Source organism: Barbus barbus, assembly GCF_936440315.1.
Source record: "Barbus barbus genome assembly, chromosome: 43".
Classification (NCBI taxonomy): Eukaryota; Metazoa; Chordata; class Actinopteri; order Cypriniformes; family Cyprinidae; genus Barbus; species Barbus barbus.
The window spans coordinates 24,907,327-24,926,744 of NC_136721.1; the positions used below are offsets into that span (position 1 = coordinate 24,907,327).

At 33.2% G+C, this 19,418-nt stretch overlaps 2 protein-coding genes across 2 annotated transcripts in view; one reads left to right on the plus strand and one right to left on the minus strand.

Annotated features, from left to right (window-relative positions):
* Positions 1–19,418, plus strand: part of LOC306861931 (uncharacterized protein) — a 1,169,885-nt gene that overhangs the window by 669,341 nt on the left and 481,126 nt on the right. The window lies entirely within an intron of this gene.
* Positions 1–19,418, minus strand: part of LOC306861923 (WD repeat-containing protein 7-like) — a 137,018-nt gene that overhangs the window by 49,868 nt on the left and 67,732 nt on the right. The window contains exons 18-20 of the mRNA XM_079404410.1: positions 13,429–13,547; positions 12,329–12,452; positions 1,865–1,978 (exon numbers count right to left, since the gene is read on the minus strand). Coding sequence (XP_079260536.1) covers positions 1,865–1,978; positions 12,329–12,452; positions 13,429–13,547 — 357 coding nt within the window. The remainder of the gene's footprint in view (positions 1–1,864; positions 1,979–12,328; positions 12,453–13,428; positions 13,548–19,418) is intronic.

A 19,418-nucleotide genomic window follows, 5' to 3' on the forward strand; every position in this document is an offset into this window, starting at 1 on the left:
CACACACGCACACACACGCACACACACGCACACACACGCACACACACGCACACACACGCACACACACGCACACACACGCACACACACGCACACGCGTCTGTAAAGCAATCACTGCTTCTAGCACTTCTGAAAGGCAGCGTGCGTCTCTCTGTCTCTGCTGAAGTCCAGTCAGCTCTCTGCATCCAGTCAATAACACACACATGCTTGACGATTTATCATTTTCTTCTCTCATTTTTCACTTATTGACATTGTTTTTCCATTTATTCTGCAGAATTAAATCAGACGAACCGTCCGAGTCGAGTGCTGCCTGTGTCTCACGCACAGTCTTACTAAAATCCTGCATCTTTACAGATTAATAAAGACCAGTTTTGAGCATATTGTATGTATCTTAATCTAATTTATATCCTAATCTAGTTGTCTAATAAACCTGGCATTGTATATTAAGAATATTGTTGGCTCTTTGATGAATTGCTTTTGCTTCTCTTCTGTAAAATGCTTTGGATTAAAGCATCTGATATATTCATACTATAAAATATATATAATAGCCAAATAAATTCTGTTTATGGAAATGCTGCAATTACAAAAATAACACCAGATATCATCTATTATTCAATTGGAGGGTTACTATCATTAACTAAAAATAAATAAATACATTTAAAAATTATTAAAAATTTTAAATAATTAAAATATTAAAACTATTTAAAAAAAAAAAAAAACTTTCGTTACCTGAAATAAAATAAATATTAACTGAAAAAAAAATTATATATATATATATATATATATATATATATATATATATATATATATATATATATATATATATATATATATATATATATATATATATATATATATATATATATATACACACACTTGTTATTTTTATTTTTAATTTAATTTGATGTACTTAACTAGAATTAAAACTGAAATAAGAAGGCTTTCAACAACAAGCTGGAGTGAAAACATAACTATATCATTAAATATAAAATGATGCGTTGAGTGTTGATTATCAAACTAATTTGATTAATTAATTAAATTGTTTTTGTCTAAATGAAACATTAAAACTAAATTAAATTTGGTTTCAGTAAATTTCAACGCATCACTAGTTCTAAATAGTGATATTTTAGTACATTATGATACTATTATTTATATATATATATGTGTGTGTGTGTGTGTGTGTGTGTGTGTGTGTGTGTGTATATATATATTTATATATTAAGATTTAATTTTTATACATTTTTAAAGTTTACAAATTTGTAAAAATTGTTTCCATCATTTCTGTTTTTTTTTATAAATACGTTTATATAGTTTTCATTAATTTTTAAATTTCAATTTTAGTTATTTTAGTAAATCATGCTAAATTAAATTTTATTTCAAGCAATTATTATTATTTTTTTTTTATTTACCCTTTAGTTTACTATAATAACCCTGGTTCCATAGTCATTAGAAAAACACCTGAACAGAGAAAAACTGACCAAGAAACTGCAGGAATGTTGATATTAATAATAAAAACAGCATTATCATTAACAATCCTAAAATTTGTACTCAAAGTAATATTCCAACAGTACTGGAGCTATACTGTGGTTGAGTCTATATCTGGACTGATCAAAAGTGGCTTTCAGCCTGAGAAGATCTGGATTACAGCACCTTAAACCGGTTTACAGATCATAACAGATGACGGACAGATGTATTCTCTCCATCTGTGAGCTGTTCTGGGTTCAGTTAATGATGTTTGTGGGGTATCATGGGAGATTATTAGAGTCTGAAACCCAGTGCGAGTGTGTGTGTGTGTGTAATACTTCCAGCCTCCAGGAGACTGAAATGTAACTCAGGAATTTGTTACTGTGGGGAAAAACATCCATACCTGCGGTGATGTCATCGTCCGTCACGTCCATCTCTTCCTCTGGAGCTTTGGTCTCGGTGGGCGGGGCTTCTGCAGGGGGCGGGGCCGGCTGGGCGGTCTCGGGGGCGGTTCCCGCTGCAAACAAACAAACCAATCACAGAATGAAAATTCAGTTGTTGCCGCGGCGACTAAACGGCATTTTTCTTGTCGACTCGTTTCTGCAAACCTCGTTAAAAAGCTCATCAGGGTTTATTGGTGCTTTGCATTATCGAGGCTTTATTAAGCTTTAGTGCCTGATTACCGCTATTTCCATTCCGTGCCTTCATTCGGCGCTTATCCTGGAATTACCAATTAAAATAAGCTTTTCATTAAAGAGGCTGCAAATGAATCAATGCTGCTTAAAGGTGAGAATGAGCTAATCTAGAAGGCGCGCTAATTAATGAGACCCCCAGACCCCAGAGAGAAACTGGACTGAGCTTTAAACTCTGTCAGACTGATCACGATCTGATTGACAGAACAGAGAGAAAAACACACGCAAGAGCAGAAAAACAAACCTGCTGTCAAGCCAATGCAATGAGAGAGATTTGCATTACTGTAACACAGTCCAAAAAAAAAGTCACTACATTTTTTTTTATTAAATGAAAAGCAAAATAAAAAATAAATAAAACAAAATAAAAATAAATAAATACATTCTCATTGTAATGTGAAAAAATTTGACCTAAATTGAAAGTATTTATAATTAATTGACCTTAATTTAAGCTGATTTAAAGAAAATGTGGTATTACAGTAAAGATAAGATGAGAATCACCACTGACATCATTTTTCAGTTTGTTATTTTTTTTAAAGAACAAGACTGACTATTCCACGTGCGTAACTAATATTCGATGAAAATGTGAAACTGACATAAGTTGACGTGCTGAAGTTAATTAAACCAATAATAAAAGCTAAATATAAAATTAAAAAGCTTTAAAAAAATATAAAATAAGTTGAATTACTAAAATGACAAACTAAAATAAAACAAATTTACCATTACCATTATATTAATTTTAGTCAACGCTTTAGTAATTTTGTTGTGTTTGTCATTATTAGTTTTAGATTTTGTAATGTCTATATAGTTTGTTTGTATTTTGTTGTTATTGTTTTTATTTTATTTTTGAATTTAATGTTTTTATTATTTTATTTAGTTATAATAATTATTTTTATTTAGTTAAACTAAATAAAAAAAGCTTTGCCAAGATAAAAATAAAAGTTATATATATATATATATATATATATATATATATATATTTGAGTTTTTACGGTTTTAGATTTAATTCTAATATTAAAAATGTATTCTAAGGGAGCATCACAATCGCACTGCATTTTCTTCACAGAAAAGGCAATCCCACAATGCACAGCAACCATATCTGAGAATAAAATCCACCCAATATGACAATCACTTTTAAACAGAAATTCCATTTGATCATAAAAGTAACATTTAAAATTGTTACAGTTAAACATATTTGGAACACAATAGATGTTCCAAATCACTCACTTATGAGGTTCCAATTTCAAAGGTAGTAAATAAAAGATGGCTTATTAGCGTTTGGTAAAACACCACCCCATCTGAATATTATAGTGAACTCATGACCTGAGCATTAATTATAGGAAGTCACCACAGTGTTTGATTTGTTAAGCGTGATAATGTGAGCCAGACGGTTCACGAGTGTTCGGTTTTGACGGCTTGAGCTGTGATTGTGAGTTTTGTGTGTCTTCAGTGAGGCATATAAACACAAGACGACTTCACAGCGTGATATCAACACACACACACACACAGAGCAGCTCATAATTCAGAGATGCTGTGTCGGTTGGGCGAAATCGGCCTCCAGCAAGGTCAAACGGCAGTGTCAAGCATGACACACTGCTTCCAGCCGGCCTTGTTAACCCCATCCATCCTCCCTCTGCCTCCACCCTTTGTGTGCTCACAGGGGAACGCTCTCAGATTCAGCCCAGCTGCAGACAGGAGCGCTTCTCAGCACGACCTGACTGTGATTTCATACGCACGCTACACACCGACCACATTATGATGATGAGCATGTCAACATTACAGGAACAAAAGGACACTGAAAACAATGGAGTGAGAGACCGGTTTCTCTCTTTCTCTGAGACAATACATGATTCAAGCTTGTGCTGGAATGCTTTCTGAGATCAGCATTTATTTCATATGATAAAATGAATTAGGTTTTTAAATGTAACTAAGAAATAAATAAAAAATATACTTAAAGTATCTAAAAAGCAACAATTCGAAATGTTGTATTTTATCATAAATATATGCCGTGTATTTTTATGCTCATTATTGTATTTGCATACTTAAATTATATACTAGAGAATGCAAACTAAAAACATGAAATGCAATAAAATAAAATGTATTAAAATGCACATAATAAATAAAATAACTTCCATGTAGCACAAAGGAAATTTGAATAAATCTTCACACCAGGGTTATTACTGTTAACTAAAAATATAAACTAACATTTCATTAGCTGAAATAAATGTTAACTGAAATAAAATACAAATAAAAACCTATTTTATATATTTTAGCTAGTTGCCAAGGCAACATTTCTCATTTTCAAGTTGAAGTACTAAAATAATAATAATAATAATAATAATACAAATAATAACGTTTAATATTTTTAATAATAATAAAAGTATAGTAAAAAAAATTCAAATTAAAGTAATAAAATAGTACAAACTATATAATCATAATTGATAAATTAAAACTAAAATAAAAGGTAATATAAAACTGAAAAATTTATAAAAATGTATATACACACATTTAAAAAAATTAAAACATCAAGATGTTACAACAAAATGACTAAAACTTCAACAATTAAAGTGAAAAAATAAAATATGATAACTAAATATTAATAAGAACTATAATAGTATATAATAGTACATACGTATATTGTCATATAATGAAAAGGAATGGTGACTAGATCAGTCAAGCTTCAAAAAAAGACAAAAATAAAGCAGGTCCTACACTGGAAAAAAATAAATAAATAAAAGAGTTGCGCCAACCAGCTTCAGCAGATTTTTGAGTTCTCTCAAATTATTTTTGTAGGAGATTCTCAAATGCCTTAAAAATTATAAGTTGGCTCAACTTTATTTTTTTATTTTTTTACAGTGTATGCATTATATCAGGGGTCTTCAAACTGTTGGTCACAGAGTGGGACAAGGTGGGTCGCACAAAGCTACTTGGTGGCAGCTAAATTACACACACAGTTCCTAGGGCTGGACGATATACAAAGATTAATTACGAATTGCGATATTGCTCAGTGCGATTTTCGAATCGCAAAGACCGAGATTTAAAAGTGTGTTTTGAAGCGCGGGCGTGCACGAGTTGCAATAACAGTGAGAGTCTCAGAGCGACGGTTCATTATTAAAATGCTCGGTCCGCATTATTAGATCACTTCACTGCGCTCTGCATGAGATTGCATACACCGGAAAATTCAAATGTTGCGAAAAGTGTTTCAGGTAGGCTATGTTCATTCATTTCTATCATCTGTTTGAACTCGGCGCTGTATCTTTCCAAGAGACGTAAAGAGTTTGTTGCTTTCGTTCCTTCATATGCATTTAATGCATAAACGGTCTGTAAAAAGCATTTCACATGTACGGTTTGAGCGGGGCACAAATGCGGGGTTGATTGTAACACTATACAAACATTTCCACATGCTAGCATAACAGAATTGACAAAATGTCCTATTATTTCCTTGCCATATAATCACTATATAGAGAAAAAATGTGCCAAAGTTAAACAATCTCTTGAAGATATAGCTCAACATTTATTTAACCATTGCAAAAGTACATTTCTGGCTGAAGTAAATTTGTCATCTCTGTTTTTAGTGTTTATTTAAAATGAGACACATCTGTTTGTTATTTTTACAATTATTTCACAATTATTTTAATCTCCAAACTTTTTGAGATAATTCTGCTTCGCTTCTTATGCTTTGCTAACGAATCTTTACATCTTTATTTATCTGAGGAATATACTGCAATTTTAGTTGCAGATCTCAAATCTTATTCGTTCTTGAACATACAGGATTCACACTTAATACATCACACATCAATCCAGATTCACTGCCAGTAACAGGCATTAGTTTATCAGCTCGTAAATGATTATAACGCATTATGCATTAAGAATTACTGCATTAAGAATGAGCATAATGCAGCGATGCATTAAGAATAAGAAGTCTGAGGGCAGAGACTGAACTCTTCTGAAGGTAACTGACAGCTCGTCACGGATGCTGTCGATAGAGCTTAAGTTGTAAATAACCCCGAATATTCCTTGAAGATAAACGGCTGGTCTGGAGGGTTTTTAGCGTGAGTGTGTGTGTGTGGATGGCGTTCAGCCTCAGGGTGTGTGTGCACGAGCTGTGTGGGATTATAGAGGCACATCCGCGGGCCGCAGCGCTCTCTCACGGAAGAACCGCCCGAGGCCTGGTTTAATCACCCGCTCATCCGTCCCTCCCACCGCTCATCACCCCAGGGGATGCTGGGAAGGGTAAATCCCAGCCCTCAACATCCTAACAGGGGAGCCAAGCTTGAGGAGTGAAGGTGAGGGAGAGAAAGAATAGGCATGTGAATGAATCGATAGAACAAGCCAGGAAGGAACAAATAAAATAAACTACAACAAAATAAAATAATAAATTAATTATATATAGTATAAAGTTAAAATATAAAATACATTTTAAAAGTAAAAATAAAATCAAATAGCCAAAGGAAAAGAACAACATATATAAAATAAACTACCATGAAAAGGAAAAATAAAAATAAAATAAATAGTACAAAAAATCCTATTAAAATTAAATACATTGAAAGACAAATTCAAAGAAAAATTAAACAAATATAATATAATATAATAGTAAGAAATAAGAAAATAAAAAAGGTTAAAAAAAGAAAAAAAACAGCACAAATAAAACAAAAGAAAAATAAATACAAAGATAAATATATAAAAAACAATACAATAAAATAAAATATTAAAGTATATATAAAAAAAAAAAAAATTTTTTTTATAAATATAATAAAAATACAGGAAAATAAATAAAGATGTAAAATAAACAAAAATAAAACAAAAGAAAAAGTAAAAAAAATCAAAATAATTAATAAAACATTTTTAACAAAATAAAAATAAAATATCAAATTCAATAAAATAATAAATAAACAAAACCTAAAACAAATAAATCAATGAATTTTACAGATTCTAAAATTAAGGATTGTGATGTCAGATTTCTGAATCTTTTCAGCAACGAGAACTCGTAAAAGTTACAAGTGATGGAGCGAGAGTGAGAGAACGCAAAAGATGAGGAAAAAAAGACAGCAGTCATTCATTCAATCAGATGATCAAAGAGACAACAGCTGCCTGAGCGAGCGTTAGAGTGTGCGCACGTGTGTGTGTGTGTGTGTGTGTGTGTGTAAGTGAAGTTCATGGAGGTCTGCTTAATGAAGTGACGGGTGAATAGAGCCCAGAACAGAGGATCAGAGACACACACACACACACACACACACACAAAATCATGAAGCATGAAGTCTAGTCCCTTCTGCGGCCTAGAAAATAAAATTAAAACCAGAAAATAACGGACAAATACAATAAAAACAGTGTATTTTTATACAAATTGTGAAATATTATTACAATTTCAAATAACTCTTTTCTATGCGAATATCTGTTCAACTATAATTTATTTACGGAGATGAGCAGCAGAATTATCAGCACCATTACAGCAGTCTTCAGTGTCACATGATCCTTTAGAAATCATTCTGATATGCTAAATTTCTGCTCAAGAAACATTTCTGATTATCAAGGTTGAAAACAGTTCATGTTTTTTTGTGAAGTTGTGCTAAATATAACATTGAACCCATGACAAAACCCCCAGAATGCAGCTGTCTGGCTTTCATTGCGTGTCTGTGGTTTTTCTGGTTTATTCCGCATGTTTTTGTGAACAGGAAAAGGTCATTTATTCATTTCCAGAGCAGCTAATGCCCAGCATGCATCGGTGTTGTTTCTGTGAGAGCTGACCTTTAACTGGAATAGAGGCACAGATTCGCTTAAAAACCTTTCAGTCTGACTGCAAATCAAAACCCGTTGAGCCAGAGACTCGCTCCAGCGCTGCTGCTGACGCGACGCACACATCTAAATGTGTTTATGATTCAGAAATATGAGGAGTAAAATGTGCCATTGAACGCTTGACTCACATACCTCTGCTGTGAGAGAGAAACTACTCATACTTATAAACCAGGGAATAACATGAGAACTTTATATTGAATGAGGAATATTATATATAAAACATTCCCAAAAAGATCTTCAGTGTTTTAAGACAAAATGTCAGATATTGTGATTTAATTTGTTCAAAATGTGATGTAAAATCTAGTATATATTTTTATTTGCACCAGATGATTTCAATTCTCTGATTTGCATGCAAAACATTTTAATTACTGACTAGATTTGCCTTTAATGTAACACTTTCTCCTCAATTATATTATGCAATAATTTGCAAAGTGAAAACCATGAATTCATTACTAAACGTGCAATTAAATTCACATTTAATGCCATTATATATCAAATTATATTATATTATTTTAAAAAAAGAAGCAATATTACCTGTGCAAAGGCATTACATTTTTCAATAGCATTAAAAAATCTCCAGAAAATGAAGACAAAAAAACCCAACAACAATTAATAAGTGCACAAAAACATACAAAAATCTCCAAACTATTGCCAAAAATATCCAGTGATATAAGAAAAAAATGCCAGACACTGTGATTTAATTTGTTCAAATTAAAATGTATAAACTAGTGTACATTTCTATCTGCATCATTTTATCTGTTTCCATTTTCTGGTTTGCATGCAGGAACTAAAAACAATGTATTTATTAACTAGATTTTCATTTAATATAATACTTTCCCCTCATTTTATCATTTGCAAATCATAAGTTTATTACTAAATTCAGAATTCATTAAATATATTAGTTATAATATTCTCCAAAAAATGTTGTCTCTTCAACAGCACGCATGATTTGAGGAATCGAGGATGAATTACATGCTTAATTGTAATACTCAGTGTTAGTAATTTGAAACTAACTATGAGGAACAGTAACAGTGAACAGCACTAACCAGGGCTGATGATGTATTGATCAGCGCTGATATAAACATATGGATGTTTCTGAACATCTCATTGTAAAAGATCATCTCAAGGAAAAAACAAAGGCAAATGCCACAAGACAGTCGTGGCGTTACACACTCCATAACTGTGTGTGTGAGAGACGGATCGATTTCACTGACCCCTGCAGTCCTGTACCCTTCTGAGGTCACTGCTGCCACGGTAACATTACACTGACCAGCAACCGTCACCATGGCAACCGTTCCCAGGGGCCACTGTTTGCCTCCCATCATCGGCCCGTAGAGACACACACACAGTAGTCCATATACTGCAGGAGTCACTGGCTCTGTTCTAAACCCTAACGAGCCGTCTACTGCCTCTATAGTCAGCTGTCTTCTAAGAGCACATCTTAACTGAAATTGTTGATTAGTAATACATATTTCACAGTCATGCTGCCAACCTTTCAGATGTTTTTATCTGATTGTCTATTAGCTTTAAGATCATCTAGAGCAGGGTTTCCCAAAGTGGGGTTCGTGAAGCCCTGGTGGTTCGTGAGGGAATTGCAGGGGGTTCGTGAGTTGGTACATGGTTAGGGTGACCACCCTTGTCCCGCACGTCGCATATTGAGAAAATGCCCCGTATTTTCATCAGTCTGTTGATTTTTAATTGTCATATTAAGAAAATGTACATACTCTCTTTTGCCTTTTTAAGAAAGCTTTTTATTTATTATTTTTGCGCAAAGGACGTGCGGACCTCATCAAGTGAGCACCACCGACGGAAATGGTCGAGTGCACACGCAAAAACACGATATTCTCCATTCCCCCTATTTAAAAAAATCGATACAACTTTCTTCTTATTTTAATAGTTCGTTTGAGGCGATTTCTATGGTGTTATTTTAATGACAAATGTGCAGAGTGCATTGTAATGCGAGGGCACATCAAAATCTCTTCCTCCTCACACAAAACAGACGCGCTTTCTCTCGCTTACTTGTGAGCATTCAGACACATAAAAAAAGCGCATATGACAATGGATGTAAATCAGTATTTACATAGCATAACTGTAGTAAATGCGTCTGTCTCACACGTGTCCCGCAAAATCACATCTATTTCCAGGTGGTCACACTATACATATATACGAGTGTATACCATTAGTGAATTCATAAAAATAATAATAATAAAAAAATACATTAAAACGTTTGCTAAGTAATGTTACAGGTTTATAAAAATGTCATATAAATGTAAAATCTTAAATGTATAAAAATAATTCTTAAAATGTTATACATTATAAATTACAGTAATATGATTTTTTATAATTTGTTGAGTGTAATAATAACAATATCTATGTAAATATTATTGAAATATTAAAACTGGTGAAAAATAAATGTTTTTAAAGTTAAACATGCAAATGTGCCATTAAATGATTTAAATATTTACTTAAAATCTTAGGGGGTACTTCAAGTAAATAATTTAGGTCAAAGGGGTTCGGCTGGCAAATAAGTTAGAAAGCCCCTGATCTAGAGCACTGTTCAAAAGTTTGGAATAATTAGGTTTTTTATGTTTTAAAGAAAGAAGTTTCTTCTGCTCACCAAGGCTGCATTTTTAAAAAAATCAAAAATACTGTAATTTTTTTTAATATTATTATTATTTAAAATGGCTGTTTTCTATGTGAATGTGTTAAAACTGTAATTTATTTCTGTGATGCATCCTGGTTGCTACCTCAATTCATATTTAACTCAAATTCTTGAATTTGAATTTAAAGGGCATTCTGAATTAAATTCTGAATGGTCTTGTTCTCAACTCTGGCAAAATGCATTTTTCTTTTAAGCTGATATACACATGTATAATGTATAGTATTTCTCTTATGGGAAGACAGACAGCAGATATTGATGCTGCATCCTGAACCAAACAGATTTCTGTCCAATCAGACGCTCTCTAGAATCAGAATGTCCCGCCCCTAAAACCACCTGCCAATCAACAGAACTAGATCAAAACATCCAGAAAAACATGAAAACAGGGGAAAAACTGTGCTCAACTCTTTCTTAAAAAGCATAAAGTAGGAAAACAAAGAGCAGAGTGCACACCTGAGACTGAACCGATGAGAACAAACCCGAAGCAGAATGTTTGAGGGACATCAATACAACACAAACACTCAAACAAGAGCTGCGGGAGGGTCGAAGCAAACAATCGAAGCGAGTGTGAAAACAGCCGCAGACACATGATGTGTTTTCACACTCCTCGCCGGCTCTGAGACGGCCGGGTTTATCAGGTTTGTGCTGGTAAACGTAACCGAACGTGAGATCCTGGAGAGAATCTCAAAGATTCATGATTCAGTCCAGAATCTCCTCCACCGCTCCCACGAGCAGCAAGGCTTGTGCTGCTTCATCTGTGAGCGACTGCATCCACATCCTTTAAAGATGCATCTGACTTCCTGTGTGTGCCAGGAAGTACAAAACACACTTTCACTGTATGAATTTATAAATGTACTGTGGTGCTGGCAAGTTGTCACAGTATAAAAAAAAAAAAAGTTGGAAGCCATTGAGTTGAAAAGTTGAATTATATTAATTGCATTTATATGTATATAATATATATATATATATATATATATATATATATATATATATATATATATATATATATATATATATATATATATATAATAATATATATAACGTATATATGTGTGTGTGTGTATATATATATATATATATATATATATATATATATGTGTGTGTGTGTGTGTGTGTGTGTGTGTGTGTGTGCATGTGTGTTTAAATAACTAAATAAATAAAAAAATGTGTGTATTTATTTAATTAATTAAATAGATGTAATAGATGTTTGTTTAAATAATTAACTAAATGTGTGTGTAGATATTTAATTATTTTATTTTAAAAGATCAATAATATATTGTTTATATATATATATATTTAATTATTTATATATACCTTTTTTATTTTTTAAATTAGCCAAATTATTTAATTATTATATATATATATATATATATATATATAACATGTAGTAATTTAGCAGACACTTTTATCCAAAGCCACTTACAAATGAGGACAAATGGAGGCAATCAAAATCAACAAAAGAGCAATGATATGCAAGTGCTATAACAAGTCTGCTATAACAGTTAGCTTTTTAATTATATAATAAATAAAAAGAAAATAGATAGAATAGAAAAAGTATAGAGCAAGCTAGTGTTAGAGGCGGTTTTTTATATATATACTTAATTATATTTAATTTTATTATCTCTGCCATAGTGTGGATTATTTGTTTCGATGCTTTAAATATATTCTGTGTGTGAAATGTTGTCATTATTTGAACACTTGAGGGGCAGAAGCGTGTGACACTTACGAGAGCTGACCACGTCCACGTACTGCGGCAGATACAGAGCCCACATGTCAATGGTGTCCTTCCGGCCTGACTGACCAATCCGCCGCAGCTCAGCCAGCAGCAGCGCCTGGGCCGCCTCTCGAACCTGCAGCACACACACACACCTGCATCAGGTTTACACACCGACACTGCAGCGCTCTGCACAACACAGATCGCTGAGATGAAGCCACAAATAAAGCTCACGCCTGAAAGCAGCCTGCGAAGCCATTGAGAGACGGAGTGTGTCTTTGTCCCGTGGGTTAGCAGGTGCTTGAGCTGCCAGATACGAATGAAAGCCAACGTGAGAGAGACAGAGAGCGACCCTCGGAGAAAAAGGATTAAGGATGCTTAACAGAGCGTCTCTTTCTTTTCTTTCTCTGTCTGTCTTTCTTCATTTCTCTCTCAGTGTGGCGTACGACACCTCTGCAGTCACGCACGTCTCACACACACACGTTTGTTTTTGTGAAAAGTGGGGACATCCCATAGGTGTAATGGTTTTATACTGAACAAACTGTATGTGCTATTGCCCTACACCTAAACTTAGCCCTCACAGGAAACTGTGCATTTCTACTTTCCCCCAAAAAACCTCACTCGGTATGATTTAGAAGCGTCTTGAAAAGTGGGGACATGGGGCAATGTCCTGAAGTCAAATTTCATTAGGAATAAAATTTTTTTGAATGATCCAACAGATTAAAAGAGATCAGCACATTGTTATGGATTATAAAGTTCTAAGGGTACAGGAAACATCACCTTTTCCAAATAAACATGCTTCCTATAGTTGCTGAGATTGAACAGTACTTTGCCAACTGTTTGGCCCTTGTTTTAGATAGATATATATATATATATATATATATATATATATATATATATATATATATTCTCTTGCAAAACATCTCTTGTGTGTCAAATTATGTGACCAAACATTACTTTACAGAGATTACGACCTTCTAGCTAAAATCTCGACTAGTCAAACTCTTCAGATTTCAGTTCAAAGTTGTTGAGCAAAAATTAAGTCTCAAGAAAGGATTTATATAATTAAATGAAAGCATATATTTATTGATTTATATCAATAAGTTGAATACCTCCAGGCAGCGGTCCTGCCATCTCCGAGCCAACATCTCCAGCAGAGGAGGCCTGAACTTATCCAAACCGAGAAGATCAGGAAGCATGACACAATGCATGGCAGCCAGCTGACTCCAGCCTACAGAAACACACACACACAAGCGCACAGGGTCAGAGAGACAGACCATCACCACCGTTCACACCACTGCAGAATCACATCCTCACAGGAACCTGGAAAAAGCAAACAGCTCACAAACATCAGAGGAACATCAGCAACGCTGCCGATTCATGAGGGAACATGAGCCACATCCAACAGAGGATCACATATATCAGGAATATATGGAAGAGCTTTTGGAAAATAATGAGCTTGCAAAAGTCAGTAATGCACATGAACACTTTCAGAGGAAAAAACTGATTCAGCTTCAAAGAAACTGGTTACATTTCTTTATGAAACAACAAACTTACCTTTAAGAAAAATACATCAGCCCATCAGTTTATACAAACTCATGTAATTCACAGAAACACGCAATTCATAATATATGAATTTCTAATATTGGAAAAAGTGCAAAGCAGAAACACTGGAGTATTAACATATAACCATTTATGTTTATTTCCGTTTGTGGAAAATTATAAATTCAATCATTTACAGTGCACATATTCGGAAATTACAATTGCTAATATTTCCATTAATGCATTTTCAAAACTGTAAACATTTTCATCTGTAATAAATTTTATATTTAATTTTTTTCATGTCAAAATATTATTTTTCTTCTAATTTTATGTGTGTACTATGCCTACATACTTTATAAAAACTGCACTAATGATTTAATTTTTGTTCATAAAGACGTTTATTAAAACCTGAGGAGAAATGTGTGTGTATAGATATAGATATATATGTAAAATAGGCATGCAGTCCAAGACATTTACACACAGACAGACAGAAAAACAGACAGACAAGGACTACAAGCACAAAGTACAGCAGAGGAGTGTAAGTGAACTGAACCTAGAGACAGAACGAATCACACAAACACAATAAACGCACACAGCAGGCACTGAGCACCAGGCCGACAAGATGAACGGGAGAGAGAGCGAGCGACAGAGCGCAGCTAAAGAAAAGAAAAGAGAGAGAGAGCGAGAGAGAGAGAGAGAGAGAGAGAGGCCTTTATTCAGCCAGAGAATACCTTCATTGACCGAGGGAGAGTGAGACACTCCTGAACCAGAAGACGGAGCAGCGACCGCAGCTTGCAAACAGAGGAAAAGAGACGTGAAACAGAGAGAGAGAGAGAGAGAGAGAGAGAGCGAGAGAGAGAGAGAAAGAAAGAAAGAAAGAAGGAAAGAAAGGCAGGCCTCCAGCAGTGTTAGAGGAATTGAGCGGCAGTTATTAAAGGAAAATAAACTGAATACACTGGTACAGAAATCACATGAACACAAGAAATCCACAGAAATTAAAATCTAAACACCATCAGAAACACACTGTTATTATGGTTATTAGTGTGAGTATCAAACAAATTCTAATTTTAAAATCCTAATTATTGACCATGGTAAACCACCAAAATATGACTGGGCAGGTGACACATAAAAGTCCATACAAATATATAAACACATTCGATTCATCAAAATATCCCCCATTAGCAGCTATTACAGCTCTGCATAATCTGAGCATCTTTTACAAACCTGGACCAAGTTTACACCAGTAACCAGGCATCACAGCTGGCAAAGGGCCATTATTATGTTTTATTGCTGGTCTTCAATGATAATGTCAAGTTACTTTAATGTATTTGAACCAAAAAATGATAAGGATTTATGCTGATATCGTCCAAAACCACACTTTGCCAGTTCCCAGACTTTTGGAGAGCAGTGTATAGGTGCTGTCAAACGATTAATCGCATCCAAAATAAGTTTGTGTGTACATAATGTGTGTATATTTATTATGCATATATAAATACACAGACATGCATGTATATTTAAGAGAAATATGTTACGCTTATATATTAAATATATTTATATATTATATAATTTATATGAATATAAATATATACATGTAAATATTTTCTAAATATATGCTTTATGTGTGTCTTTATACATAATAAAGTGAGTACACACACATTATGTAAACAAAAACTTTTTTTTTTCCTTCATTTTTAATCTTTTTGCCTTCACTAGCTCATAATAAATATTCCTGTAGACATATGATATTTTTGACTTTGTACTTCTATAAATTCATATAGTTCATAAGGCAGCATTAAAAGTAATTAAAAAGCTGTTTAAATCATTTTAGGTGTCAATTTCCCAAAATATATTTAATGCAATAAATCAGTTATTATACTGTAGAATCATCGGACATTAATAAACGTTAAAAAGTAATTCTGTTATTATAGTAGTTTACCATGGTATTAAGGTGGAATCTACGACTACCATAGTAAATGTTTTATAAAATAAGTGCTGAAACCTGGAAACAGATGAAAAAATATGGTTAATTCAACAAAATCTGAATGAGATGAAGGTTTAAATCGATTTAACCTTTTAAACTCTTGATACTATTATATATGCGCTTGCGATAAATTTAAATGAAAACCAAAAAAACCCCAGTATTTCACTAAACTTTTCTGATGTTATTTCCATAAAAGCCATTTCACTGCACCTGAAAAATAATTATATTTTTAATTATTCAAAAATAAAATAATAATAAAATTGTAATATTCTCCCAGACTGTATCTAGCAGAAATGAGAAGAAAAGGTAAAATGACAAGACATCTTTTGAAAGTCAATGAGACTTCAGCTCATTCTCTAGTCTTTCTCTCTAGATGCAGTTCTTGAAACATACGTTTATTAATATTTCTGATCACCTGACCGCTGAAGATCTACAGCTGTGACTGAGAGAGCAAGAACTACAAATCCCATGAGCACTTGAGAGAGAGAGAGAGAGAGAGAGATGGCAGAGCGAAGCCATGCATGCAGACAGAGAGAGACAGTGAGCCGCGGCACAGTCCTGGATGGAGAGAAAATCACAAATATATTTCTACAACTACATGTTTAGCAGCGATCAATCAGTGTATATGCAGTATTTGGCCACTGAGATATTGCTGATATTGTCCAATAGTCCTATACATTATCACACACAAAATAAGTATTCATTCTAAAGCTGCACAACTTGTTTAGATTATTTATTATTATTTATTTAGTCAAATACTTTGATGTAACAGCAATATGATAAACTTGTAACATTTCCTATTGCTGATGTTTATATACCAGTGATCATGTTCAAAAAGTTCTAAAAACTAAGTATTTTTAGGTAAATTTGTAGCAGCCAAAAATGTGCTGTTGAATTATTATATTATGAATGTAAAGGCAATCTGTTTTTCTTTCAAATTAAAGTACGACAGCCAATGTACAAACCACGAGTTAATTCAATTCAGGGTTTCTTAGGTTTTATAAGCTCTTTTTGAGACCTTTTTAAGACCAATTAAAAAGAATGCATGAAGAAATTAATCAAAATAAAGTGAGTTTATGATTAAAACAAGAACAAATATCTGATGAGGTCAGAAAAATCTATTTAATTCAAAGTGAAAACACGTTTAAGCATAAACAATTAATTTTGCTAAATTTCTTAGAAAACAAGACTTCAATCATCTTTATTTTGCATTTCAAGTATTTGTATTTTTATTTATGGATGTTTAGATATTTGTACTGGAAAACAACTTAAAATTTCCCACGACTTTCAGCTGCAATTTACGATCTTTTTAAGGCATGAGTGTGTGATTGAAGAGTTTTTAGGATCTTTTAAAGATCTTGTGCATCGTTAAAGCATGTCTGTCGATCATAACATTAAAATACAAATGCAAAATAAAAAGCATCATCTGTAAATATCAAAAGCACTGTAAAATGAGCATGCAATTAATTTTGTGGGTTTTTTTTGACTACTTAATGCTACCATTAAATTGTTTATTGTTATGCTTTAAACTGTCTGAATCTACTTGGCAATGACTGTTCAGCCAAATAATAGTTCCTCTCATTAGGGAAAAATATATATTATATTATATTTTTGATTTATAAAATAAAATAATAAAAATAAAATACAAAATAAAATAATTACAATTAAAAAATTATTAAAATAAAATCATTATTTCACTTAAAAAACCAAATAAAACAAGTGAATTTTAAAACATGACAATTAAAAAAAAAAATTAATATCAGTTTCCCTGTTGACCAAAATAATCTACAGGCCTCTTCAACACTGAAATGTGTAACACACGGCCAAATCTGCTGAAAACGCTGGTGTTTGTTTCTCTAAATCCCTGCTTCCTCCGGCACACGCTCGGCTTTTATCTCGACGCACGATTTAAAGAACGGCTCCATTAAAAAACACTTAATAACACAAGCTAAGCACAGTTTCACAAACCCGTCCGGATCAATACAAGGAAACGAGAGGAGGGAGAAAACGCTACACGTGGTGAATAACTTTCATTATGTGTACAAACCTAAAGAGAAGTGTTAGATCAATAATCTCAGCACATCTCAGAGGACTCGCTCTATCTCTCGCGCTCTTTCATAACATTTTCCTGCTCGGCGTGAGAATTCATCGGACAGGCGCGTGTCAGGACGCTTCTCGCTGCGGTTTTGTCCAGTCAAAGACTTTTAGCATGAGAAAGAAACGCTGCAGGCCCTTCTGGTCAAAGAGAAGCGCGACAGAAGCCACTTCCCCTCTGAAAGAGCCGGACAGGCGTGTGGCGTGTGCAGCTCCACACAAACCATTATTCACAGTCCTGCTCTATTGTGCATGAACAATAGCTGCTCTGGACAGGGGACAAATTAGGGCACGTATTGAGGAAGAGCGTGTGTGTGTGTGTGTGTGTGTGTGTGTGTGTGTGTGTGTGTGTATGTGTTACTAACAGGCTTTAGACAGACACTGCGCACTAAACGGGACAATTTCTGTGCTGTGAGTTATCTAGAACTTCTCGAACAAGGCTTGAATGCAAAAAAACAAAAAAGAACTAAGATTTGCTAAAACGAGTATTTTCACCTGTTGGACGATGAAACAAATCCCACACACTTGCACTGAAAGAGTCATATAGAGACCAGATCATCATTCCATGCAAGATGGGAAGAAAAAACAACCCTTGAGTTTCTCCACTCTTTCTTCAACAAATCATTAGTGACCCTGGAGCACAAAACCAGTCATAAGTCGCTGGGGTATATTTGTAGCAATAGCCAAAAATACATTGTATGGGTCAAAATTATTGATTTTTCTTATATGCCAAAAATCATTAGGACATTACGTAAAGATCATGTTCCATGAAGATATTTTATAAATTTCCTACTGTAAATATACCAAAACTTAATTTCTGATTAGTAATATGCATTGCTAAGGACTTCATTTGAACAACTTTAAAGGAGATTTTCTCAATATTTAGATTTTTTTGCTCCCTCAGATTCCAGATTTTCAAATATTGTCCTAACAAACCATACATCAATGGAAAGATTATTTGTTCAGATTTCAGATGATGCATAAATCTCAATTTAAAAAAACTGACACTTAAGACTGGTTTTGTGCTCCAGGGTCACATATACAATATATAAATACATACATACTTTATAATTTGAACACTTACCACTTTACAATAAGGTTTTGTTTGTATCTTTAGTTAACATGACCTAACAATGAACAATATTTTTACACCATTTATTAATATTAGTTAATGCTTAACTATTTTTTTTAACTATACTTAACATTTTAACAATACTTGCATTAAACTTTCTGAATCTACATGGAAATGGCTGTTTGGCCAAATAATAGTTCCTCTGATTTGATAAGAAACAATAAAATAAAATAAATAAATAAGCATTTACTAATACACTTTAAATCTGCTTTTATTAATTTATAAATTCTGGTTAATCTTTAAATATGTTTCAACTAAATTTAATAAAATTTTAACAATTCTTGCATTAAACATTCTCAATGAGTGTTCAGCCAAGTAATAGTTCATCTGATAAAATAAAATAGTAAGAACAC